Source organism: Dermacentor andersoni, chromosome 3, assembly GCF_023375885.2.
Source record: "Dermacentor andersoni chromosome 3, qqDerAnde1_hic_scaffold, whole genome shotgun sequence".
NCBI lineage: Eukaryota > Metazoa > Arthropoda > Arachnida > Ixodida > Ixodidae > Dermacentor > Dermacentor andersoni.
The window spans coordinates 31372126-31399652 of NC_092816.1; the positions used below are offsets into that span (position 1 = coordinate 31372126).

The 27527-nt window shown below is 48.3% G+C and overlaps 1 protein-coding gene across 1 annotated transcript; it reads right to left on the reverse strand.

Moving 5' to 3' along the window:
• On the reverse strand, nt 1-27204 carry sad (Cytochrome P450 family protein sad). Its single transcript, XM_050169662.3, has 8 exons — nt 23903-27204; nt 10332-10522; nt 9652-9858; nt 8901-9064; nt 8074-8240; nt 7309-7387; nt 5773-5979; nt 1-4235 (listed from the first exon to the last, which is right to left on the reverse strand). Exons 1-8 carry the CDS (start codon nt 24394-24396, stop codon nt 4125-4127), a joined length of 1620 nt encoding a protein of 539 aa, XP_050025619.2. The 5' UTR covers nt 24397-27204; the 3' UTR covers nt 1-4124.
• Between the last annotated feature and the right edge of the window lie 323 nt (nt 27205-27527).

The following is a 27527-nucleotide window of genomic DNA, read 5'->3' on the forward strand; positions in this document are numbered from 1 at the left end:
TTCGTAGAAATGCAAGGTCGTTTATTTTCATTCGTTTGTTTCGCGCCGAAGAAAAAGAAGAGGTCAGCGACTGGCCATGCTAGGGCAATAAAAAAAAAAGCGCCCTTTGTCTCAACAGTAGTACAGCGTCACAGTGCACTGCGTACTGTACAGGCACACTGCCGGGATTGTACACCGCATATTATACAAAAGATACGTGCGCACACAAATCGCGCGGAGAGGTGCATTGCTTGGGCTATTGGCCGACCACAGAGCCGTGTGAGTGCATATGCAGTTTCGTGCATTGATTGTTCATTGTATCCTAATATGACGTGTAGCATTGTGAATAAGGTACAGACAGCATCGTACGGGCATGTAGCATCTGCGAAAGCACTGCTCCTATTTATACAAAATCACAATGCTCTTTCACACGAGGGTAAAACGTGAGCAGATGCACAAAGGAAATAATGTGATTGCACATGTCAGGCATCTGTATTGGAAAAAAAAAAACACTGGCGCGACAAGTTAGTGGTCACAGAGCGCGATGCAGGAGACAGATAACAGTCAACCCCGAACCCAAGAGCTTGTACAATGTGGCACTGATCTGCTGATAGAGCTATGGACAAGAGTAAACAGGGTCAAGGCATCGAAACTGTACAAAAATATGTGTAAACGCACAAAGGAATCTCGAGTTAACAAGACCAGCAATACCAGTCACAACTTCCTATACAAAGAGAGAATGAACACTGAGCACGTGATACTTAAGTCGGTGGGTTGTTCGAGACATATGCCTCATTAACCGTGTTTCTGTGTCAGTGTATGTGTTTGTGCACATGCGTGCCTGCGTGTCTGTATGTGTTGGCAACGACCATCTCGAGAATTTCCAAGAAGAACCTTGAAACAAGTTTTGCACATGCGGTTGCGAGTTTTAATTTATGGTTGATAGATATGAAGATGAGCAGATAAATAGAATGTGAGATGAAGTGAGATGGTTTTAAAAAGGTGTCTGCGCGTAGGTTTCGAGGGATACAGGGCAATAAAATCTGTGACGATGAAAGGACGTTATGACAGAATGCATGTTGACTCTTAGGTGGTTAGTTGCCGAGATAAGGAGAAAAAAGTCTAATACATTTGTGATTGTCGTATGGTTACTTGTGGCAAGCGACGCCGTACAAATGAAAGTAAAAAGAAAATCAAAGTTCGGGGCAACGCATCGGCATTGCTTCATCTGTGCTGCCTGCTGAATTAGCGATGCCGCAAAGCTTCACACATCGACAGCCTTTAGAGAGAAACTTAATGTTTCCGATAAGCGAGGAACCGAAGGAGGTAATAAAGGAATGAGATAACAGGAACGCTTGATCGACGCAAGAGGTGTTTGTGTAAACACGGGCACATTGAACAAGGAACACAGACGTCAGCGCAAAAACGCTCCGTAGAGATCAAGGCTCCTCAAGTGTACACACCAAGGTCAGGAAATAAATACTCGACAAACACCAAGAAATGGACAAACATCGACAAGGAAATGAAACGGGCCTCCCGCAAAATTGTCGAACACGTCGGGCAAGTACGCGACTTGGCAAGCTGGTGAGGAATGATCCGAAGCTGTGCGCTGCTTTCTTTGCTTTTTTTCTTTTTTACTTAAATGAAAACACCTTTAGTCGACATAAGATGCTCAGCTTGCGGAAAACTGAGCATGTGTGGGAAGCCTCCCGCTTTTACGATTACAGTGAAACCACCGTATGACGTTCGTATACCTTTCCCCCGTCAATACCGTAGAAACATACGTGACGACCTTATCGAGAAAGCTTTCTTGTGATCACCTATTAAACTTTTCTTAGGAAAGCGTCTGCCACGCACAAGAACCTCAAATACGTTGCTAGTCTGAATACGGTTCGAGTTTTTATAAGGTTCTTAAGGGGAAATGCGGTAATCTTCCAACCGACTCGTAGTGAAGGACAACGGTGTCCTCTGAGGAAGCTGGCCCAGATGCCGTTCATTTCTGAGAGATTCGTTTTTCTACTCTTACACTTTCTTTGCTGCAGCTAACGTCCTGCGACCTTCAGACTCGGCAACGCTTATCTGCGCTTCTGCTGCTGAAGATAAAGAGACGCCCAACGGCACTCGCTGGCTTCTGATACCCGCACTGACGTCCGGAGGTGTTAAAGTAGAGCTAATGTTTAGTGGATTCTCATGCAGTCTGTCGAGCGCAAGGCTTTTCTTTTATGTTCAGATCGTTGCGTCTACTCAAATCAAGGCTGATCAAACAGTGAACAACTTTACTAACTAACGAGTTTTAAAGAGAGATCATTATCAGCTACCAGGAAGCGGCAGCATATATGAAGCGCAGTTAAACGCAGAACAGAACGCTCATTTTAAAGCACTTTGCGTTTTGAACTTAGCGGCATAACCAGACGGTTCCGAACCGGCGCGACCCGTCCTGACCCTCAGTGAGCGAGGTGGTAGAATCTCGTCAAGAGGCGTCAGTTGAAGGCTGCGAATAGTCCTCAAAAGAACACGCATGAGATCGTAACAAGTGAGTCCTTAGTGGTTATTGTGAAAGGTACAGGTAAAAAAACATTTTAAAAGAAGAGAGAAAGGAGCAAGAACAAAGTAACATACTTTTGTGGTTACAAATCGTTATTTGGGGTTGGGTGGCATGCGTATAGCACCAGTCACTCTTCGCCATCTTGGTTCACAATACATCACAAACAGACTCCAACGGACTAGTGCTTCCACCTGTTAACCTATCCATATTCACTGGAACAATACATTAACGCGCACAGCGACGATACATGATAATTATGCGCGCTCTCTCGCGACAACACACTCGGAATGAGAGACGCTCGTGTGGCATTTCGTGAAAATTTCGCCGTGTTGAACAATTATGCATGTGTTTCATTCGTCGCAAGAAACTTGGAAGGAAGTGCCCATTAAAAAGAGTATATGCAGAAATAGTGATTCTGAAGGTCATCGCTAAATAACACTGGTTAAGAGCGGGCACTTGCGATCCCAGCATCAAACAGATAAAAGGTCAGTAAACATGTAGACATGTGTAAAACCCTCTATTGGTAAATTGGCCATTAACTTGTCATACAGCGCCTCCTGGTGCACTCTAGGCGCACATACTCCGGTTGTATCGCAAAAACGGACGCAAGAACTGCAAGCTCTATTGAATGAGGCACACACTGCTTAGTGAAAGCAACGTCAACATGCGTCGGCTAAGCTCAGTGCCTGATCAGTGTTTTCAATGAAGACGGGCTAGAAGAAGGAATCTGTATCACCAAACGTGAAACCTGCCACGACACAGTCGTTCGATCAAGACTCAGTTACGCGGACGTCTAGAGGACAGCCATTCCGTGCACAACAAAGGCACTTAGTGTCGGCAGCTTTTTTGTTTTTATAGCTACAATTCTATCGTGTGGCGTATAGGGGAGACCATGCATACGAGTGTCGTGAAAATACAGCCCTTTCCCCGCGTGCCACTGAGCTTTCCGACAAGCATTCGACGTTGCTGGATACAAGAGAAACAACAGGTCATCACCGCGCTTTCTGGACGTGAACACAAACAATAGCACTGCTTGGAGAAGAAGAATGCGTCCTTAAGTAGTGTGCCTGAGACCAGGGCTCCGTAATTGCTCCTCGTTCGAGCACAGGTAACAAATGCAATCGCCTGCTGCCGGGCCGACGCGTTCAAGGAGCGTCGATCGGCAATAGCCAAAAGGTCTAGTTGTGACGCACGGCTCGTGCAACTCGTGATGCGCGGTCACGATTTGTTTTGTAAGGCCTGACTTCCGGCCAGCGGAAGTAGCGTCAATGCCGCGGTCGCGCGGGTGCTGTGTGTGTGTGTGTGTTTGCGTGTGCGTGTGGCGTTTCGGGCATGGTCCCAGCTGGGCTGCTGTGCTCTGGGCTGCCCTCGTCTTTGGCGGTAGTGGTGGTTCGCTCGCCCCACGGTGGCGAGGGAACGAGGTCGTGCGACGCCGACGCGACCGGCACGCCGGGTGCCTTCCAGGATGTCGTGTCGACGGTCGCTTCACGACGGCCGGCATTCGGACCGACGGTGGCCCCGGGGTAGACGTCGCCGAGCCACGGACGACTCGGATCGTTTGTGACGCGCTCGTTTCTGTCGGCGAGCCACGACAGGGACGCTACCGAGGGGTCATCCGTAGCGAGATGGGCTCCTCCGGCGTAGTAATGAGCCGCATCTTGATTTGGACGTCCTTGTCCGTGCTCGGCGTCAGCTCGAACTTTTGCACCGTCTGCCGGAGAGGAGAGCGAAGAGATCGTATTGTAGAGAAAGTCCAACAGGTTCGACACCCGCGCTGATGCAGTACAGGCACGTGACAACTCTATTCGCAGCACTGTGCAATGTTTTCGTAGCTTTGTAGAAGCTGACATCAAGAAGCATACGTGATGTTGTTTAAGCTGCAGCGGCAACTGCAGAAAAGATAGCATAACTAAATGGCATTGGCCCAGTGGATCCACAATACGACTTGTGTATGACTTTGGAAGCAGATGAGAGACCATTTCGCCGAATGTTGTCCGTTCGCTCTCATTACATTTTCTACTTATACTAACAGCAAAGCATTTGGTTTCTGACATCAACTCAAATTGCAGATAATAATTAAGGAAACGATGTACAACATATCACCAATTTTCAATTCTGTAGTGCACATTTGAGTGTACGTTAGGTTATTCATACATTGGACATCGCTAAGAATACATGTAATGAAGCACATGTCGAATGCGGAAAACATGTTTCCTGTAAACATCATTATATTTCATTACAGATATGTACGAGCCCATTTCTAAACCAATGCTACTGTGCCCTCGCAACTCGCCCCTTCAACAATGGGGAGCTCTCCTTGGCGTCACAGGGAGACCGTAATATTAAGCCATAGTTGCCACCCATTAATTTGCAGTGACATACCACAAAAGCTAAATAGTAAAATTTTGTTATGGCAAGAAAGTTCATGCTGATCAATCAGAATCCGTGGTTCTACTAACTGAACTACCATGAGATTTGCAGAAGGCTGCGCAAAGGCAAGCTAATCTATACAAATGGAAGCGTTAGTAACTGAAATAACACACTGCCCAAAAGAGTACCCGCAGAAAGCAGCATGATAAAGGTAGTTCATTAAGTGATTTATGTTTGCCATCCGCTTGGTGGCTGCTGCAATCCAGTGTATGGCAGATTTAAGTTTCATTTCCGAAAGATTAGTGCTGTAACACAAAAGCGGGAGCAAGAGGCTCACTTTCGAGCTAAAAAATGTAGGCATCTGCGTGAAAGCTTTTAAGCAAATTCAGAGAGTAGTTGGTGCATATGTGACAAGATTAAAAAGCGCATGAGAAACGTTCACGGCACGAAAGAAAAGCGTAGACACGGTACAGTTAGCAGTAGCGCGTGTCCCGTATCTATCCTTTTCTTTCGTGCCGCGTCTGTCTTTTCTTTTTGTTCATTTCATTTTTCATTTTATTGTTTCCGACAGATTGCAGGTGAAGAGAAGGTATAGCAGAAAAGACTGCCTCATAAAAGCCCTACCACCATGTACTGTTCAGCAGTAGCGTGAACATTCTATAAGTGATACAAAACGTAGATAGCGGATGCACTGTACGGAAAGAAAAGCTGGTACAGAAAATAAGCGGCAAATAATAACAGACTTTAGTAATTAATGACACATTTTGCAGTTTCCGCAGAACTCAATCAATTGGTGATTGCTGCATGGCCTCCGACAGCGGGCAGCCCACAACCCGGAGGCCATGATTAACGAGAAAGTACACTCGCGCGGTACTCACCCGTGCGATGAGGAACTGCATCTGGACCTCGGCCACCCGGCGTCCGATGCAAGAACGGGCGCCGAGGCCGAACGGAAGGCAGGCCCACGAGTTCACCTGTCCCGTGCGGTCGCGATCTCGCAGCCATCTCTCGGGCCTGAACGCGTGCGGCTCCGAAAAGTGCTGTTCGTCCCGTCCCGTCGTGTACAGGGACATCAAGATGAGTTTCTGCAAAGAGAGAAAAAAAGGCGAACACGTCTACGGTGAGAGAAGTAACCACAACGTGACCACTGTGTTAGCGGCTGCGTTGAATTAAGGCCAGCCACAAGTTCATTACGTGTAAAAGTGCGAATAACGGAGTGGTGATACTAACAGAATGAGAAAACGATTTCCTGCGAGTACATTTTACATTATGATGATGATGACCTTAGAAGCTGGAGCACATCACTGGATGATACGCCAAGAATCGGGCAGTGGTGTAAACAAGATAGGCGTGTCTGATCTTTATTTTTTGCCTCAGAATGAACCTGATCCCTACTCAGCACACCATATGGTCTAGGCGCACGCAGTACAGTTGCTGACGGAGAGTTTAGTCGATTAATCAAATCAGTGCTCGCTTTGATAGCCGGTTATTGAGTATAGTGTGTTGAAGACGTTAGCTCCTTTTATCCGCCATGGTGCTTGAAGGTGACGTCAGTAGATTTCACCCTCCTTTCTGTGCTTTTATATTCGTGTACCTTGGTCGAGCTATAGAAAGGTAGACAATAGCGAAACAACAGTTTATTTTAACGGTAAACCCTAGTCAAGTTGCTTTAAGGTTTTGCTAGTGGCACCCAAGTTGTCCCAAGTTATTTCCCATTCCCGTTAAATTCTCGGGAATTCCCTTTCAGGTGCCTCTCTTTCAAGATACATCCGAATCGGGTGATTGTGAGGCATGTCTAGTGATTCACGTTGGGTCATTGAAGGCGGCCTCTATATGAGAAGCGGTGCGAATGAATGGCAACGAAGGTTCTGGAACGTCTTGCTCGCTGGAAGTGCAGTACTGCAATGCAATTTGAACCATCGTCAACTCTCGCTCCGCCCACCTCCCTGCAACAGAGGCAACCTTCAAGGGTGTCACGCGAGCCAGCAATATCGCGCATCCAAGTAACACGTGGGAGCGCTCAGCGGGGAAGTGCAGTGTTTTTCTTTTTTTTCGCTCCTCTGCGAACACGATACTGCGAAGAAAAGACCGAGCGGTGTCTGGCACGGTCCGCTTAGATTGTACAAAAACTTGGCGCCGCGATATGAAGCTGAGATAGATACAAGTGCGCAACTCTTGAGGTGGCCAGCATATATGCTTTGTCGCACGACAGCAGAAAGAAGGAACTTGGCGGAATCTCAGGAAGAAGGAGGCGGAGGGAGGTCGTGAAACATTACCGACTCTTTAAAGCTCACAAAAAAAAAATCACTGACTGAAAAATGTAAGAAATATTGCAGAGACAAAAAAATATATATGCGAGAAGAATGCACTAGATGAAGCACGCAAGACTAGGAGTAATCTTTGCAGGCACCTACCCCAGCGGGGATGTGGTATCCATCCAGGACAATATCCTCGGACAGGATCCTCGTCAGGAAAGGTGCCACCGGGTACAACCTGAAAAAAGGATCCCAATGCCGAAGCTCAATAGGACTGCAACCCAACTGCAAACTGCGTGTGCAGAAATGACACAATAAACAAGAATGTACTGAACGAACTAGTGACTCAGTAATTTCTCTATCTTTTCTTTCAGTCTCTGTGGTGAGCACGCCACTGTGGGAAGTGTTTCCAACAAAAATTAGGCTCTTCCATCTATGGCAAGTATCAAGTTGGCGAGTTGACTTCTGGTACAGTTAAACGGTCAAACGTGAAGTACACCAGGGGATAACCAATAAGATTCTCTTACGGTGAGAGTGTTCAATAGATCCAGATCTAAATTGTTCTACCATTGAATGACAGTACACCAGCCTTGATACTGTGCTACATTCACCCGTACATTCCTCACAGGACATTCCTCAAAACTGTTTACGGTCACTATTACACTCACCAAACCCTGATATTGCAGTTCTAGAGATTAGCTTGTAGCAGCATCTTTGGTGGTAATGGGGCATATTGGACTGATCGGACCGAATGGCTGTAGCGAGTTGCCGATTGACGGTAGGCTGGCATTTTACACCCGATAATCAGTTTCTCCGGGTCCCGAGTTTTGTTCACTTGCTAAGAGAAGTGTTCTGTAAACGCTTATACTCTGTCTTAGGTAGGAAAGCGAGAATGAGCGAAAATTCTCAGGAATTGGGACTGACCGTAGGGCCTCCCGGATGACCGCCTTGACGTAGGGTAGCCGCGCGAGGCTCTCCTCGGTGATTGGGTGCCCTGCAGGTACGACGTTACGCACCGAGTGGAGTAGCCGCTCCTGCTGTTCGGGGTGTTTGGCGAGAAGGTACAGCGCCCACTGGGTGGCATGTGACGTCTGCAAGAAAAGAATTGACAACTGGTTAGTGAGCGTGGCCATCGTGAGCACTTTCGAGTGCGGACGCGTTTGTCCGTACGCCATACCAAAACTATCAGCCTAAGTAAAACAAACGTATCGAAAAAGGCACAGCGCACGTTCAGGGCAACTGCTGCAGTGTTGCCTTCGTTGTCGTGCGAGATAACGTTGTTCTCACACTTCATTGTTTCTGTGCTATTACTTTAACGGCGCACTGTCACACTCTCTAGCATATACTTACGCTACAGCAACCGAAACTAAAACGTACATTGGTTAAGTGGTAGGATAGCCATGCGCGATGCAATGAGGGGCCGTTAGGATGCGAATGCTTCCGCGAAACCTACTGATTGCGCCGCTGCTGACTGTCGCTGACGGAGTTTGAAGTGGTGAAAACAGAGTCATTTCAAATGCTCGACAAAAGTGAGGTTGACGATCAAAAAGTGCAAGCCAGCAGAAAATATGTGAGGTTTGTATCAGTACAGAAGGCGGTTGAAAATCGCGCTACAGTTGTGCATGATGGAACGTCAATTTGACCAGTGTAGAAGCAAAAAGCTTTCGCAAAGGTGACGTTCCCTTTAACAACTATACCTCTTTTCTGTTTACGCGGATAGAGATTGACGTTTTGTGAGTGGAGATACTGACCGTGTCGGCAGCGGCGAGGAAGAGGTCAGTGACGATGCGGACGAGTTCTTCTTCTGAGATTTTCTCGTTGAGCAAGAGTTGACTTAGAATGCCTTGGTTGTGCTGGGCAGTGGACGATGGATCTTTGGCGATTGCTTTCACGTTCTCCTCGACGTAGTCTCTCGCTGCGAGTAAAAAAAGAAAAAAAAATGCGTAGGATCTCTGGTTTAGGCATCATGCGAAAGAGTCGAAAAAGTCGATGTCAGCGGAAAACAATGTAGAGCCTATTGGCATTACTCCGCAATCAACATGGCGTTCTGCTGCTCTTTTCAGACTCTTGACCCGTTACTGACGTTGAGGCAGCAGTACCCATTTTAGCTTATATTTCCAAATCGGCTTGCACACAAGCTTGAATACAGCACTACGTATTATTGTACCCATGATTATTAGATACAGGGTGCTGTTTATCGCACACGACGAACGTTGCAGTACAGACCGTGAAAAGTGCTGGCAACCACCTGGGCGACGAATTTGCAGATTATGCTGCTGCTCACATTTCTAACCCTTAAAGCTTCCCGAATACCTCGCTTGCTAGACGAGTTATTGAGGAACGTGGGATCCAGAAGAATGTGCTCGTGCCCATGGGTTTCCTCCCTTGTTTTGCATTGTTTTTAAGTTCACGAGCACGGTTGTTGAACAACTGTTTGGCAAGCCACTGCATTTGTATACTTAGCGATAAAACAGTAGCCGCCGCAGTACCGCGCACACCTACCGAGCTCTAGGGCACGTCCGGCTGCCCGGACGAAGCGCCGCCAGACGGGCAGCCGAAGACGGTAGGCGAGGCGCGGCGAGAACATGGACATCTTGGCCGACTCGTTGAAGATCTGCTGCACGCAGTGGACGAACTCGTGCACGTTGTCCATGCTCGAGGTTTGCGCGATGCAGCCCAGCCGCCGGCCAAAGATCATGGCCCCCAGCGCTGCAGAAAGAGTGCAGGACAACGTTAAACGTGCCACGGGTTGCGACAAAACAAGCTTCGTGTTCGCAATCACAAGTGCCCTCGGCTGCAAAAGTTTGCGCAAGACACGACAGTCTAACTGACCGCACAAAACGCAAGGACTCGCACTGCATACTTCAACAGGACAGTATTAGCGTTTTGTATAAAGAACGGGTACGATTTGCAGAACAAATGCGCCCTTCATCACTTCGATTTGAAAAATGAAATCCGAAACGAAAACTAGTTACTGCATCTTGATATGATTTCAAGTTTTTCAAACAATTTGACATTTTTAGCAATTCATTGCTCCTGTCAAGTTGCCATTACGTTGTTCTATATTAAGTTCTGTGCATGACACGCGCTCCTGTCTAGAGGGCACACTTAGGCCCCCGGGGTTTTTAGCACTCATTATCATTTTCGCATTTTTAATAAAATCATAACAGCATAAAACGTACATTCTATGGACCAGTTGTAAAGTTCACGCTCGACGTTTTCCAAGATGCCTCTGTCGTTGCGGGCTTCGTGCCACCGATTCAGAAGGTCTGTGATGACGTCGTTGAAGACGGGCACGTTGTCAGTGACAGTCTTCGTTTTGAGGAACACATTGTTGAGGCTTCGGCGTCGGTCGATCCACTCCGGGCCATCCCTGCGGTCAAGTAAACAAAAAAGTAGGACAAGGAAAATGAGTGCCGATAAGTCACATGAACCCCTCCCTAAATTTTACTGTGTAATGGGAGCCATCTAAATCGAGTCCCCTGGGTTGCTATACATCCACCCGATGTCGCCAGTCACTATAGTCTCCTGCGGGACAGACGCCGCGCGTCGGTGCAAGTCGCTGTGAGAGTTATTGGACAAGCATCATGGACCACTGACTCGTTTTTCTAGCAAGCATGCGCAAGGCACGACAGGAAAATAAACATAACAAACGAGTTGCCCAACTAGAAAGAGTCAATTCAGAAAGCGTAGATACTGTTCCCCTTGTTCCAACTGTTAGTTCTCGGAGAAAGTCTTGGCGTTCGTATCCACGCCTCCTGCCTTTTTAACCTGGCAGTTAGCGGCGCAGCAGAAGCAAAGCGGTTTCGTTGCGCGGCTGGCGACAAACGGCAGGAATCTAAAGCTGCGTTAGAGACGTACGATGGACCGGAACGTCAGTAAGAAAGCAACGATACGGCAGTCGAGAGAAAAAGAATCGGCAACGTGCGCCAAGTAAAAACAAGGTTGAAAAAAAAAAAGAATTCCGGTGACGTTTCACTTCATTAACGCGTGTCAGGCGCAAGCATATCGGTGCTATAGCGCATACGACGCACTGGCCCTCGGTGCACCAAGACACCTACACTGTCCGCATCGCAGATTGTATTAAAAACGGGGCTCGCGCGGCCGCGCCGTATGTTGCGGCCGCCGGAGTATAGAATGCCCAATTGTAAACATTCGCTTACTGTCTAAATTACTTAGCATGGTGTTAGCGCGCACAGACAAACATGAACACTTCACACTCGACGACCGCGGACGCTCGCTGTCAAAACGCTGGCGTGAGGAATCGCGGCAGAAGCAGCGAGCGAAGTTACCTTCAGGCTGTCTATTGCTTCAACGCAAACTGAGCGGTGAGAGCACAGCGCACGCAAAGCTGCGAGCCGTCGGCCCACCCAGACTGTGCCTGCAAAGTAAATCGCTTTCTAGGTAAAGCCCGTGCGACCGCTTGCGGCCACAGAACAACGCCCCCCTTTCTCGCCATCTACGGTGTCATGCGCGCCGGAATACGGTGCGCTTCCTCCCCTTGCGCACGTGAGATTGAGCCGCCATCGTCGGCTCGCCGCCGCACGCTTTCACTCGCGCACATAGCGCACGGCACGCGAGGACGATGTTATCACGAGACGAACCCGGTACGTATGCATCGCAAAGAAAACCTTTAGCAACTCCCAGAGGAGGTCAACCCCCAGTGCACCTCCGCCTACCTTTCTCCTACGCGACGCCTCACCTCGTTTTTCCATCTCCACATCGCACAACGTTACCTACACATTATTCTAGGTGGCGTTACATTGCCGCGCGCTCCTTTGTACTTTACCCGGCGCGTGGTTCTCTTCACCTCCAGGCGCTTTTCTTGCTCGCTTGCTTCGCGACTTCAGGTAGACAGCGCCAATTTTACGGGCTGGCCAGTTGCGCTTGCGCGCAAATGTTAAAGGGGCACACGAATCTCGCGGCAGCTGCCGAGTCGCATGCGCAATAGCGCTCACCGAGAGAGACCGAGGAGTAGCGAGACAAACGAGCAAACCATAAGCAGTAGTAGAAGAAGAAACGGTGGACGATGAATTACGAGATGCCTGCCTGTGCTGGGTGCGAGCGAACGCGCCTCCTGTCACGCCGCCATCTGTCACACGCGAGCACTGCGCTGCCCTTGTCGGAGGAGAGGCAGTGCACGGGCCCCCTCTGCCACGGGAAAGGGAGATGAATGTTGATTTGCGGACGCGGACGGCAGCAGCCACCCCCTGCATTTGGAATGAACGAGACGCGCGTCTCCCGTCAGGAGGCGAAGAGTGAGGAGAGGGGGCCACCACATGTGGGGTTCCCATCAGGGTTGTCGGTCGGTCGGCCTCTGCGCATACACCTGTTGCGGAGGCCTAACCTTGGCCTTGAAACCACTTTCGGCGCCCCTGGAGGACCGGACGGCTCGTTCCTTCGTTCCCCGGCCGGCTGTGATTCATGGGCATGGCTATATAACTCTCGGTTTCTTGTAGCACTGTTGCCGCGGTTGCTGCTGCTGCTCAAGCGTGCCTGCGGCTCTGGTAACGGTTTGGCAGAATGCTTTCTAGGCGTTCCCCCATCACGCCCGCTTGGCTCTGTCGTGTCTGCGGGCCCGGTGGGCATGAGAGACGGCCGAGCCAAATCTGCTCACCGTGTGAGCCTCGAGGTGTTGCTCATTGTTTTCTGTGTCGGTGAGGGAGAGACGTCGAAGTCAACTGGAGACTGTCTGCGAACGATGCGAGCGCTCCTGCTACGTTTTGGACGTGTACGTTTGCAATTGTTAACATTCCTCATATGCCTTGCATCTTTATGTTTCCTTTTCTTCTCTGACAACTATGTTTTTATGTTTACCTTCTAATCAGTGCCGTGCCTTGCAGTCGAGTAATTCCGTAGTCTTGAGTAGTTAGCGCAGTTTCAGCACACGCTTCATTTCAGGAAACCAAGATATGACCATCGACGTGTCATACCGTGAACAAGAAGAGTTCTGGAAGCCTATGTGAACACACCCACGCCTCGTGCATTTATAAAAGAACTTGTACGGATGCACGCCAGCTTATCGCATTTTCTTTATCGTGTTTGTTTTGGGTCCATCAGCCCACCGATTCGACGCACAGCTCTGGTTCAGCTGAGGGTAGGTTAACCCCCGAGAACTTTCATCGCTGTTTTCCCACAGAGCAAGCAGCTAGCTCTCGTGAGCGAAACCACCAGTTTATTCTCTCCCAAGTACCATCCGTTGCAAGTGGTGCTATTTGTGAGGAGGTAAACCGAGACGATTCGTAAGGAATAAAACTGTCGGCATGCCTACACGGAAAGAAACGCGTAAAGATCACGCCAGCAGGAGCGTGAACAGGTCACTGGAAACTGAACAACGCGCGAATGCAATTACGATGATGGGCATGGGAAAAAAAGTTAATCAGAGATCAACAAGCTGCAACGCAGTGTCTCCCACGTGTAGAATTTAGGTATGTCATCAGCTAAGCAGGTTCACAAAAGAATCAACATGGCGAACGAACATCCACACGCTTTCCAATTACGATATGTTGCTGCTTTCGCACGTAGAACCAGAGTAGAGTTTAGAACAGAACGGGGCCGGTGCTAACGAAGCTCAAAGGCCCTTTTCAAATATACGGTTCTCCTATTCCAGCGACATTCTCGGTTCGGTTGGGCTATTTTTTAAAGGATGACAAATGTTAACTAATTTAGTTGTTTTATATCACAAGTAGCTACGATTAATGTTCACTTCGATCACCGGCTTGTTAAATTTTCTCATATGCTAAACAATATTGATAACCCCCTTCACCAAAATCATCGCTCAAGATCAAGGTTAACAATTATCCAATACTATGTAGAATTAATCCGCAGACTCGATCATTAGGGTGAACACGTCAAGCAAGGCCAACATAAATTCCGATTAGCCCGTTTGCAACTATCTCATGTTAAAATCGGGAACCAGTGGAAATACATAAACGCGCTCTACAGAAAGCGGTCAATGCACAATCTGAACACCATACGCACCTCCGTACAGCTCTGCGAATTTCCCGTCGCGGATATCTTCGCGTTGTCTGAAAACTACTGCGCTCACACTGTTTGCAACTTCGACGTCGAAATGACCCGCTACGGCATCTCAAAGGTCACTGCGTTTTAGCTGCTTAGCACATAAAATCTCGCGTACGACTCGCTGCCAAGGCTGTCGCATTGTTCACACGTCGAACGCAAAGGCGCCCTTTAAGTCCAGGCGCTCAAACTCGAGATATTAGTATCATTTTGTTACCTTAAACCTCGCCGATCACAAACGTCACCTGGTGAAACGAACGCCAGCAAAGTCTCGGTGTACGTCAGAGTTGACACCGGGTAGACAACGCGCACGTGTGTCAATGGGCGACGTGTCTTCGAGCTGCCGCTACCGTGATGCTCTCGGTCTTTCATTCCTTCCGCCTTATTTTTTTTTTTTTCATTCGCATCGCGCTTCTTTCGCGATCACCGAACAAAAGCGTGCGATGTCCACGGAAAGCTCGGGAATTCCCGGGAAGCCACACTGTATACGCCTCGATCGTTTGCGACGTGGTTATGCACACGGCACGATCATACACCCGCGTCAGCGCGCGACCTTTCTCTCCGCGCACAGCTGCTGTGCGACAGCGATGAGTCTGCTCCTCATTTAAGGCGTTCTATATAATTTTTTTTTTATTTTTGATTACAGGAATGAAAAAATAAATAAACAGGTGTAGTCATCTTACAATGGCGAAGGCTATCTCCTTTTCGCAGAGCAGAAAGAAGAATATCAAAAATACGTATGTAGTAAGAAAATGAAAAGAAACCACGTCATAGAGCCAGAAATCCACAGCACACGTTGTGTCGTTCTTTCGTTCCACCTAAGCACGACCAAAAGGGCATCACTTCGATAGCAACGCCGAATGCGAGACTGACAGTTTTCGTAATCTTCTCATATTCCATTTGGGAAGGAGTAGCTCGTTATTTTTTACAAAAAGTACCGAATATGTTTCTCGCTCGCGACAGAGGCCGGCGCACACATTCTTGACGACGCTGAAAAAAAAAAAAACTTAATAAAAAAAAATGACACAGCCCGGGTTTCCGGCATCCCCGCTGTGATTCGGACCTGCTGTTTTCTTTCATTCTTTTCTCTCAATTAATGCACTGATCCACTTGACATTTCTACGCACGAAACGCCGTCGATGTCGCACATTAAGCGCGCATTATTAAAGCTGATGAAATTCTATAGCGTCAAACGAAAGCGATTAACGCCAGACACTTCGTATACCCCGCGAACCACCATGCAGTTGTCACGTGGGCATAGATTTTGCACCGATCCATACTTTTGCACCGCAGCTGTTAGCCTTGCTGGCTGGCAATGACCACACTGAAATTTTCCGCACTATAATTTTCCATTTCGTAAACGAATTTCGCCAATAAGTGTAAGTACTAAGCTAGGAGGCGCTCGCTGCGCTGTTATAGCACACTTAACGCACTGCTGTTCTGCTCCGGGAGGGATGCCAGCTGAGCGAGTGTTCACAATAGTCGCACATGCGCATTTAATAAGTGCCGGAGACAATGTAGTGGGCATTAAAGATGCGCCGAAATCTTCCCACAGCTGAGGCTATATCGTTACGCGAAACCTCCGAGCCATTTCCTGACGACCAATCTGTGAGCCTCTTTAAAAATAAATTTTCAATGTCTGTATACTTTCTGTAAAGATCCGATAGACTGCCTTTGTCATCCTACAGACTTCTCCTTAAGTCTGTACATTAAGTTGTTATGCTGTGTGTTGGCAGCACTCATTAGCTTCACATGATACAAAGACTTCCAAATGATTGCTTTTAGGCATGGTCTGTAGATACAATATCAGACGAACAGTGTGGGTCATTGTAGCCCGAAGGCTGTCGTTTGTATTTGTAGAATTGATGAAATGGCATTTAGAGCAAGCAATAAAAGTCAGAAAGATACTAAAGGAAGAGCGAAATGCTTAGACTACTTAAAAAAAAAAAAAAAGAGAACAGGCGTCATACAGCCAGCCTTAAGATGGACACGCCGCGTTCGGGTTTTGCGTGGCGTGAATGGATTCGCGCCACCGGTGGTAGCCACGTGACATCAATGAAACCGACGGGCTTCGTTTATCTCGCCATTCAGGGTCAGCTCCGGGAGGGCGCTGCTGCGACGTGGGTAGAAAACAATTCATAAAAGAAAGAAAAAAAGAAGGGTGTGGATACAGGTGAGACCACCAGACGTGTTTCCTGCGACTGGGGAGGCAATACGCATGAGGTCGGAAAGACGACTTCAAAAGTAGTTTGCAGGCAAGAGAGAAAGATGAAAAAAAAAATGAAATGATAAGTCAGCTTGCGGTCGGCGCTTCTTGCAGATAAAGTGTTGCCGTCTTGCGAAGGACAGGTTTCGGCTTCATCGTTTCTTTTTCGTTTTTTTTTTTCGTTTCTTTGCCGGAAAAGAGGTATTTTTGTTCTGTTCTTTTTTTTTGCCAGATCTAACAGGGTGTGCCCTCATATGTGCTGGGCTGGGTGCACACTTTCCAAATCTGGTGCTTTTCTATCGCTGAATGAAACCGCCACGGCGCTCAGCGCGGTCATTGAGACCATGAAACGCACGGGCAAATTGAGCGCTTTCTGATAACAGTAGGACGACGTTAAAATTCTGCGCATTTTTGTTTGACGTCAAATACGGCACGTTAAAAAAAAGAAAGAAAATGAGCGGGACACCTACTGCCATATACTGATACCGTCGTAGCCCAGTTTGGTGGTGCACCCCGCGGCCTTTATGTAGAAGTTGAGGCTGTTGTCTCAGCTGGGGCACTTTTCTTTTTTTATGTACGAGGAGTAAGCGCCTGTTCGCATGAGCCTGCCACGCAAGTCAGCGCAGTTTATTCAGCGCAATTGTCACGAAAAGCTTGCCAGCACGTAGCAAGTCCTAAATTCTGTACCCATCGCATTGGTAAAGCAGGATAACGGAATACGGAGTAGCAGAAACGTTTCTCTTTTTAATGCACCAGATAATCTAGGCGTTCCCACGTTTCCTAAAAAAAAAACACCTTAATATGAAAGCTGCAAAATAAATATGAGCAACAAAGTAGTCTGCACAATAGCCCATGCAGGAATCGGGCACCCTTGTCGCAGCCGAGTTGCCTCATTGGGGAGCTGTAGCTAAAATAACGCCTACATGCCGCCATGGCCTATGAAATGTGAACTTCCGAAATGCGAAAACACCCGTGTACGTTAATAACCCCAGGTGGTCGAAATTTACGGAGTCCCCTACTACGGCGTGCCTCATAATCAGAAAGTGGTTTTGGCACGTAAAACACCATAATTTATTTTATTTTTTTGCTTTGGAATGCAACATTTCCGTAACTAAACCCTATCGTCAAATTGCGTAATTAGGTGAATGTGTATTGTACTAAAATACGGAGATCTCGTCATGCCGTCGCACGAGTGAGTGAAATCGTACAGACCATGCAGGCGTTGTTTGGTTTTTGTCTACCAATGTTATACGCATCCGGACACCACGAGACCACGTAGACCTCCTTGGAGATTTTTTTCACATGTGTTAGCAGCTCTTTTAGGCGCCGAAACGTTCCGTTACGGGCGTTCTTCAGCTCATAGTACGGCTACCATAACCATCATCAGAAATCGCAACTTTCGACTGGGCAGTTATTGCCACCGCCGGAGGCAATGCGGCCGGCGCGCTGTGGCCTTGTTGGTATCCATAAAAATGCGGCTGAGCGTATAGTCAGAAACAACCTAAAAAGGGTGACAAGTTTCGCCAGTGGATGCCAAGAAAAATAGTTTTCGGTGCAGCTTGCGATTTCTCGTGGCTATTGAAGAAATTCGCGCTTATACTCCGACTCGCTTCACACGCATTTTCCCCCCACCGCAAAGGTGGCGCCCGTATGCGAAACTCGAAATGATTCGTCGACGGAGAAGGAAACAAGATGGTGTCGGAAAACCGGCGACGGTGATTGCATATAAAGTGAACCAGCTGTCAGTATCTGGTCTTCAGTCATTCGGTTGCGTCAATATTGGGCTAGAACACGGGCGTACCGATCAATTTCGGCGCATCAGACGGAAATGAATGAATGAACGAATGACCCTCCAAGATTTAGCATGGGCACGTGAAAACAATACAAAGATAGTCAAAATTGAACCTGTGGCAGTCTTAGTCGAGTCGGATTGTCAGGGACATAAAAAGAGGAGAGTGTTGTAGTAGGGTGCATAAGGTTTTGGAAATGGTTTTAACTAAATGTCCATACACAATAGCGTGCGGACGGGTTTTTTGCGTGTGGGTGTGTGCTGTCGCGCGTGCTCGCGTATCGCTTCTCCCGACGCCCGACTGACGCCGCTCTATCGGTTTCGGGATCTCGTTCACGGACTGCAATCACAGCGAAAAAAATAAGTGGCGAACAAACGCGCAAGGCTGAATAAATGCTCTCGTAAAGCGTTTCTGTCGCTTCCCTCCTCCTTCCTTTTTTTTTTTTCTTTCGTGCGTCCGTATGATTATAGTTCGTGTTGTACTAGGTCCTACACATTTATCGGCCAAGAGACATTTGACTTTGCCACTTTGTTCCTTGACGTCGATAATGGCGCAGTGCAATATATACGTAGATCTGTCAGAACATAAGGTCCCGAGACTTGCATATTGATGCACGATTCACACAGGCACCGTAACGCACAGCGTTTCTCTCTTTCTCATTTCTTTTTTGCTTGATAAGGCGAAGAAAAGCTTTTATCAAGGGCGCATTGCGACGCAAGGCAGTGTACTCTAAAGAGGTTGGCCAACTGAACTGAGCGATAAGATGGCACAAAGAACCCGCTCGCGCTGGCAAGAAACAAGTTGTTTCGTGTATCACTCGGTCTCGCAGATGCGATCGAAGTCAACGACCGCCTCACTGAGCTGTTTCTTTTATTGCGTTAAGCTGGGTGAAGAAGCGTAAAAATCGAAAGGGGGGGGGGGGGCAATTTCAAGGGCATTAGAACCCGTCGTTGGGTTGACCAATTATATTTATACTTTGATTCGGGGATTTTATGTGCCGGGATCCCGCTCTCATTGTGAGACACGCCGTAGTCGAGGACTCCGGCTTGCATTCTGCCCCCATCGGAATGCGGGCCGCCGCTGGCGTGGGTCGAACCATGCGCGCTGCAGAAGCCGCAACTGCACTGACACACTCACCAAGCCGCTGTTATCTGAACAATGAGACAATTAGTTTGTGTCGGAAAGAAACCTTTTCCAGTGGCCGGGTTTGCAAGAAGATCAGGGGTATGACAAGGCGTCGTTGCAAGAAAGAAGGCCCACGAAGCGCGTGCCTGACGTATCACAACAGTGTAGACAGTCGTCCCAGTTTAAATGGACGCGATAAGGGAAAGAATGGACGGTGAGGGATGTCAGCGGGAACGATGTGAACTGAATGTCTCTTCCGATACAAAGACAATCCGCAGACAGCAGCATACGGCCCCCAGGATTGAAAGGAAGGTAGATAAAGGGACATGAAATTGAGTGCCACGGATAAGTGGTGTCCACGGAATACCCCCCCCCCCCCTCTCCTAGAAGAAGTGATATTGGAACGTTAGGAGGGGTAAACAACCAAGTAATGTAGTATTTTCGTGGTGGGTACACGATGCGACAGGACTAGATCGGCTAGTAAGCGGTAGGATGAGTGCTCACTTTCAAGTGCTTAATACTTCAATGCAAAAGCATGCAACTACAAAAGCCGAACACAATATACGTGACATTTCTGCGCTGACGCTGAGTTCCGGAAAAAGACAAGGATGTAGTCAAACAACGAACGCGCATATATATATATATATATATCGCCTAAAACCATTAAGAGCTCCGTATCCGTAAACGCCACCAATGGTTGGCTACCACGCGAACATATGGAGCATGTAGGATTAACACGACGCCATACAATTTGAGCCGTCGCTTATGCTTAGCCGATACGACACATTTAATGAACACACTGCTAAAACATTCCGGCGATAAGTGCCACCGCTAAGCGACATAGGCACTTCGCGAGGCAAATTGATCTCTGGGAAGTGCGCGTTTTTCGCTCCCTGCACATTTTCCACGTTAAATACGCCGCGCGTTTCCTTCTGCGGGATTGGTGCGAGTTCATGGGAAACAACAGTAAGCGCAGTTCCTTAATACCTTTCTACTGTCCATTAAAAGTCACAAAACTGTCCGCGGGTAAACTGCCCAAATACATGTACCGCCGCAAGTATTTTGTTTCGCAGCTGTTGAAAAATATGAATCATATCTCGCCTTTCTTTCGTGTTCATATTTGCAGCATGCGTTGGTATAAGCGACCAATGTATCACTGTAATGCTTTCGAGCCTGCAAGCGCGAACCGCTATCAAATTGTGTTACTTTTTTGGTTCCTCTTTTTTTTTCTTTTTGTAACGGAACCGGCGCTCCGCATTCTTTTGGCGTCGAGGCCGTCGACAATGCTTCGCGGTGGTATTGCAAAACTGACTAGAAGAATGCCGTGTGGGAGATAAGCGAAACAGAAAAAAAAAAAAGCGTGGACGGGTGCTCGGCTACAGAACTGCGCTGTCTCTCCGGTCCCCCTGTTTGCAACTATACCGACTTGTCCAGCCTTTATCTCCTCAACTCTGGGCTGTAACTCAACGCCGGCTCTTGTCCATGATATCTGCGTGATTACCAGACTCGATGACAGCACCACGACAATCGCGTGAAGAAGCATGCCTGGCACCAGCGCAGTGTTTCGTAATTATAGCAGTTCGTCTCGAGAGCGTCTGCCCTTTACCCGATATGCCGCAGCCTTTACGATCAAAACACCGTGTTTACAGCTACAGGCTTGCCTTCCTAACTTGCCGCTACGATATTGGCTTGTCAGTGAGCCAGTCACCTGCCTGTTGGTGTGTATTTGTAACGTCCAAATCCCATTTGTTATCGTGACTCGCCTCAGGGGTAATTGGTTCGTTAAGTTGTGAGGATTCCACAGATAAGTGGAAGGTGGCATCAGAAAGAAAGGTACCTACCAGGGTTGAGGATTGGGCGAGCTGGTATTGCATTCTAAAAACCGCTGTTCCTTTATCTGGCCGGCTCGGTTTGTTTCTCCCTTCGTATGTTGCGCTGTACCAGTTCTAGAAAGGCACCTACCACAATGCGGCAGCGCGTCAAGCGTCTTTCTTACTGTTGTGTCAACGCATGTGTGTTCTGAGCTGTTCTTCCAAATCACTGTCCCGAGTCGGTCACACATCCGCTTTCATGGTGGTCGTCTTCGGAATTATTCGTGTTATTGTGATGCGATTTACTCGCATTTTCAAGTACCGATCTGAGATGAAAGTCCCCGTCTGGACGAGATAAGTTGAGTAGGCTCTGAGCTAGCGATTTGTCTTCCCCTGCAAGACATGTGAATTATTAACTCGTACGAAATGCAAATGTCCTTCATCAAGATGTGCAGCGAGGTGCGTGCTATTGTAATTCGCAAATTTCGTTCGTTTAATAGAAAACGCCGACGACAGAACAAGTTCAGTTTAGCGCGTTTTACTGCGGACAACCATTAAAAATCGCCATATTTTTTAGCAGCGTGCAAAATGCACATTATAAACACAAATCGTGAAGACAAGTCCTTTAACTATGAAATAGAACACCAGGTGTTTGTGTCATGACATTTGTTTGTGGGTTGTCACCCTCAAAATTCTGAGGAATAACTTTCTCAAGAAGTTAAGATAAGATATGAGAGACTTTAGTGATACAATGGTGTGGCAATATAACCCGGATGTCATATAGCAAGGCGTTGCATATACGTGTACCTAAAGATATACGGAAATTTTCGCTCATGGACAACTCTGCCGACGCCGCATTTTCGGCGACACGGGACCCGTAACGCTATCGCCTTAAAAAAGCAAAAGAAAAGTTTTCAAGTTAGCGGCCGAGCTGCTCTAGGTTCTGTAAACCCCAGAGGCTTGTAAAACGGAGATGAATCTCAAAGAATTCTCTAGAAGTGAAATTTACGAGTAGGTAATTTCAGTAAAAGCAGAGAAAAACATTGCGGAGGAAGCAGCGAATGGCACCGCTGTAGCAGGTGTTAAAAGCAGCATCTACGTCTCACAAAACAGTCGATAGTCAAACAATATCGGAATTTGCGTCGGTGTTTTCTTTGTTCGAAGCTGTCCACGACTGTAGAAGTTCGCCTCACCCGCCAAGCACTTCGTGCGGTTACTTGACAAGGGGTGCCGCCCGACATGCCCGCAAGTTATGCCGTGAAGCCAATAATAACCGATTCACGAAATACGGTAAACATGCTAAGCGATTCTCTGAACGTCTGGACTTCGCCACGCTCCTCGGTTGACGGATACGCATGCACACGCACGAGGATCACGTGCTGGAATAACATGAACTCAAAACTGGACGGCCAAGTGAGGACATTGCTTTGGCACGAAGACGACAAGTTATCCAGCGACGACTTTCCAAGAAAGGAATCAGCGATACAGCTCGCGCGAACGACTGCCACCGTTTATTATTTCTAGTCGAGCAAAGCCTAACATGCAGTTAGAGCTTTAATGTGCATATGAATTTTAACCATACCGATCGTGACAGCAGCTTTTCTGTAGAATTATGTAATCTTTTCTTTTTGCGATGCGCGCACGGAAAACATTAGCGTGGACTATTCGTTTAATGTAACAGCGGATTAAATGTCATTTGCTTTTCACTGCCGGCCAAGCGTTATCAGCGCTCTGATATAGAGCGGCTTGAAATGACTACTACTTTCCTAATTTTTCATTCAGCGGGCTGCACACGATGTGAAAGGCATGCCGTACATTCCGAAGCATTTAAGGCAGCGCGCGTGCTAAGTTCAAGTGCTGCGCGTAGAATAGAGGTACTGCAGCGATGCATGAGCTGATCGAGTTGCAGTGGCGCCTGCCTGAATGGATCTGTCACGTACACTTGTCCTTCACTGCTGATATCAGCGAATAGTGTCAAGCGCCGCAATCGATTACCTGCGCGCTGAAGTTTGGAGCGCATTCCCATTGTTCTCTGTGGTTACAGACGATATGACTCGAGTAATTACACAATCGCACTGGTAGGAAGCTTGCAAGGAACGCTCACCGGCGTGCTCATGTCAAGCGGTGTTAGAGATAGGGTGCGGACGAATGGATAAAGTCAACAGCCACTCGCCTCCGCAAAAGCACTTAAGTTGCGGCGATGTGACTGTCAGAGCTAACGCAAATCTTACCGAGGGAGAAACCGCTGATCACACTGGTACCGTATTTAGGAACGTATTAAAAAATAAAGTGGGTGATCGAACATTTGAAACGTCGCAGAGGTGAATCCCAAGAGCCTCACGCGTCAGACTTCTCGAACGTCTATCTCCATGCATAACACTTGGAAGCATGCTGGCACCTCGGCACGGCGTATTACGTAGGAAAGTACAAACATCGGAAAAATACGTATTGCAGCCGTAGCGGAGAAACAAAAGAAATCGTCGTATAAACTCGCAACGACATTGGTGGAAGCTACATAAGTTATCGTATATATCAGACGGTTTCACACAGGAATGACGTTCGGGAAAATACGTGCATCGCTTAAGTTTCGTCTCTACAGCAGGCTGTTGCCAGGCAAGCTAGCGCGAGTTACAGTTTCATCGAAGCCACTGTAAACGTCGACGATTAAAAGCAAGAAAATAGTTGCCGCACTACGAACGACCCGAGGGACACTTGTTAGCCGCGAGACGCGTTAAGCAAGCGCACGCACGAGAGGCGTTCACAGTCCATCGACGGCCCGAACCGCGAAAGGGTCTACTCACATGAAGAAGAGTCCGCGCTGAATTCCTTTGACTTCGTTGTAGATGAGCCAGGCCTCGGGCACCATGTGCATGGGGAACTTGCCTTCGTTGGTGTACACCTTCTGAATGAGCGCACTGTCGGCCACGAAGACGGCGTCCACGCTGCCTAACGTCTCGCGGTAGATGGGTCCCAGCTCGCGGTGCCGCCGGTCACAGTACTCGTGGATCTTGGGCGCGCCCCCGGCCCGCAGCACGTCGATCGCTGTGCCCAGCACGGGCAGCCCCTTGGGACTGGGCAGCGACGTGAAGGGCCTCCGCGCCGACCCCTTCGACACGTACGGTTCCGCTCCGCTCCACGACGCCTGCTCCGCTCCCGCGGAGCGGTTCGTCGCCGGTTCCAGCGCCGCGCCGCCGCGATGGAATGGGCAGCCGGCGGTGTCACTGGAGCGCGCGCGCCGGCCCAGTCCGGCCGCGGTTTGACGCGCGAGGCGACGGGCTAGTGCAGCGGACGACATCGGTGTGCGGCACGCCGCGGCGCTCTTTTTGTTTTTTGTTTTTTGCGCGTGCGGTGCGCGTTTTCACGACACACGCGGGTCCCGCTCCGAATACAGCCCGGCAAGTCGAAGCCGGCAGCTTTTATGCGCGGAGAGGGCGAGAAAAGGCGAGGAGCGAGCGCGTCTCTCGGGGCGGGCTTCTTCTTCGCCTCCTCCTCCTCTTTCGCGGTGAGCGCCGACGACGGCTGTTCCCCTCCTCGCGCAGATCGCGCAGCAGCTTCTGTTCGCGGCCGCCACTGCCGCCACAACGGCCTGCACAGAGGCCGCGGACGGACGTGCTGTAGCGCCGCGCGTTCCTCGCGCGCCTGTTCGTCGTCGGCACCAGCTGCGAGTCTTGGGAGTGTGCGACGAGGCCTACCGTCTGCAGAAAGAGAGAAATCCCAGATGTGTATGTGCGTGCGCGCTTTTGTGACATGTGTGCGTGTACGTGCGTTTCCTTGTGAGCGGGCATGCGTGTGTGTCTGTAATTTACAACTCCTGTAACACTGGTACTCTCGACCGTGCCTGGGTAACTTTCAAGAACGTTGTAACTTCGATCCTTCTTAGTTACGCATTCTTCTTGGTCCGATCGCTCTCGGAATGTTAAGCACAGATCGACTTCAGCGAAATTCGGAAATGTCCGTGCAATTTTCACTCGCGGGCTCTCGAACGGGCTCATTTGGGTGCACAGCGAAGTCCGTGTTGAGATGGAGCGTATCTAGAAATCGGTTTCAAGCACGCTTGAGTTTGATTCTCTTATCGCTCGCACATGCTTCTTGTTCTGATAGCGTTCGTACAGTTCGATGCATGTTCAATTCAACGAGTATCCGAACTGTCGACGCGATAGAGGTATTAAGAAAAAAAAATTCCGCAACTCGGTTCGCTAACAGCATTGCGTGGCGAGGGCGACAGAACTAGAGTGTTGGCTCTCAATAGACCCGGCCATATTACTGTACCTCTGCGAGGTTCGTTCAAGTACGAGCTCGCCGAACTGGCGCTTTTAATTGATTTCGAAAAAGCGAAGCTGTCCATTTGTCTCACACAAGAAAAAAAAAAAAAAAGGCTGTGCCCCACAAGTGGCCATCAAAATAACATATATTACTTAGAAAAAGAAGAATTCGGGAAACTCGGTGATCGTGTATTATTCACCATTCTTTCCGCTCGACATATCAGTCTGGCCTTGTGATGGCCCTTGCATCATGCGTAATTGACCACATATTAAGTGCGAACCCAACACAATATCGAGAAATTAGGATTGTTATGCTAAGGAACCACTAAACACGTATGAACGACGAAAGGCCTTCCGTTTAAACAGTAACAAAAGTCCCTCCAACTTTCACCATGCAGCGTTAATACCTGAACCTGGCTTGTGCTCAAATCATTGCGGTAAATACGCTATGAGCACTGCGGGGCAATGCAGACAATCCATACTGCTCATATCTACCTCTAAATCTACTTTTATACCATTTTCTTGACTTTTTTTTATCAACGCTATAAGCCTACAATATAGTTACTGAGGCTACGCTCACGTGAGCAGTCGCTCTAGACCAAACAAGACCAAGACTTCCACTTATAGAGACGCACACTTTAATAGTCGGAGCCCCCGGACTGCAGATATACAACCGCTTTCCCACTCTATTGCAATCTTCCTTTCTTTTTTTTTTCTCACAGGCCTGCAGGCTCCTCTTTCGAGCAGTAACAAAAGCGAATGTACATTTGGCTGCACCGGCTGCTATACAGGGTGTTTCACGCGACTTTTTTTCTTTTTTACGAAAGTATTCCAGCACTACTTTTCTAAGACGAGGACAAAGAAAGACCTGACAGGACGGGCGCTGACTCTATGTTTAATGAAAGAGACACACGTTACATTTATGAATAATGAAGGCGCTGAACATATGCGCATTCATGACTGCAAGAAAAACAGCTATGCACACACTCAAAAACGTTAGATTAAGGTGAACAGACTGCACATTATCTCCCTTTGTTTAGTAATCTGAATTCACTGGCTCGCAGCGAGACTGATTCGGTGTCGACGCACGTGTCGCCTCTTTGCATGATAAAAAAAAAGGGGGCTTCTGATAGTTCGCGAGCTGATCTGTCCTTACTTCTATTTTATTCCCTGAAGTCGTGGCTCACAGTCAGCAGTGGCGACCCTGCGACTTCCGGCTGTGGAATGAAGCACGCAAAGCCTTACGTACGGCACGTAGCCTTACGGGCGTGGTCTACGAGATCCCCCATTCTTGTGGCAAAGTTTATGTTGGCCTAATTGGACGCTGTGCCAACGAACGCACCAGGGAGCACGAAAGTTAACTGGGAGTCGTTGCGGCCTCGTTCGATAATCTACCCGCACATTGCCGCTCTTGCAGAGATCTAAGCTATCGAAAGCCTCACAACGCAGCCTTGTATTCGCATTTACAGCCTCTACCAGTATATGGGAATTACATTGTGATGTTCGGTTTTATTTACTACTGCTACAGGCTGCTCGGAAATTAAACGTTTTATGAGATGCCATGGTCCGTAAACTTTTGTGACCGAGTGTACATATGACCAATGATAGCGAAGTAGGAAGGGAGTAGGAACAACCCTTATGACAAAGGTTATGCGAACGCTGATGACCTCACACAAAGTAGGATAATGGCCGCCGCTTCGAATAAAAGTGCGAATGACAAGAGTCCACCGCTGTCTGTCGACAAGCTTTATGCCACGCTCTCAAACACGCCGACACATGCAGGCGGAAAGCTTCCTGGTTGCGTTATCTAAGCTCCCACTTAATTTTTAAAGAATATGTAAAAAGAACTATACACTCAGATATTTGGCAGCCAGCCGTCTTAGGGATTGTGACCGTCGCATGAACCCTCCGGCTGACTTTAGCATGGCTTTATTTTGTCGGTCAGAAGTCTTTTACGGTGGGCCGGTAGGCTGTGCTGACGGGAACCCCTGCAGTTCTCAGGGCGTTAAACCTGCACAAAGTTTTCACATTACCAGAGAGCGTAATCGAGTGCTCGCGTCACTACTGATTTCCAACACTGACATTGAAACAGCTGCGCTGCTTGTATCAGCGATTCCTGCAGACATCTCGCGATCTATTGATTGATAGAATACTTGCTACAAAG

What these genes read in the sequence shown, in the direction of transcription:
- sad (XM_050169662.3), bottom strand. Translation starts at nt 24,396, where the DNA reads ATGTCGTCCGCTGCACTAGCCCGTCGCCTCGCGCGTCAAACCGCGGCC. An exon ending in TCCTCGCCGCTGCCGACACG is followed by an intron (nt 8,241 to 8,900) that starts GTCAGTATCTCC and finishes CTTTTCTTGCAG; the next exon opens with ACGTCACATGCCACCCAGTG. An exon ending in TGCAGTTCCTCATCGCACGG is followed by an intron (nt 4,236 to 5,772) that starts GTGAGTACCGCG and finishes CCTCTCCGGCAG; the next exon opens with ACGGTGCAAAAGTTCGAGCT.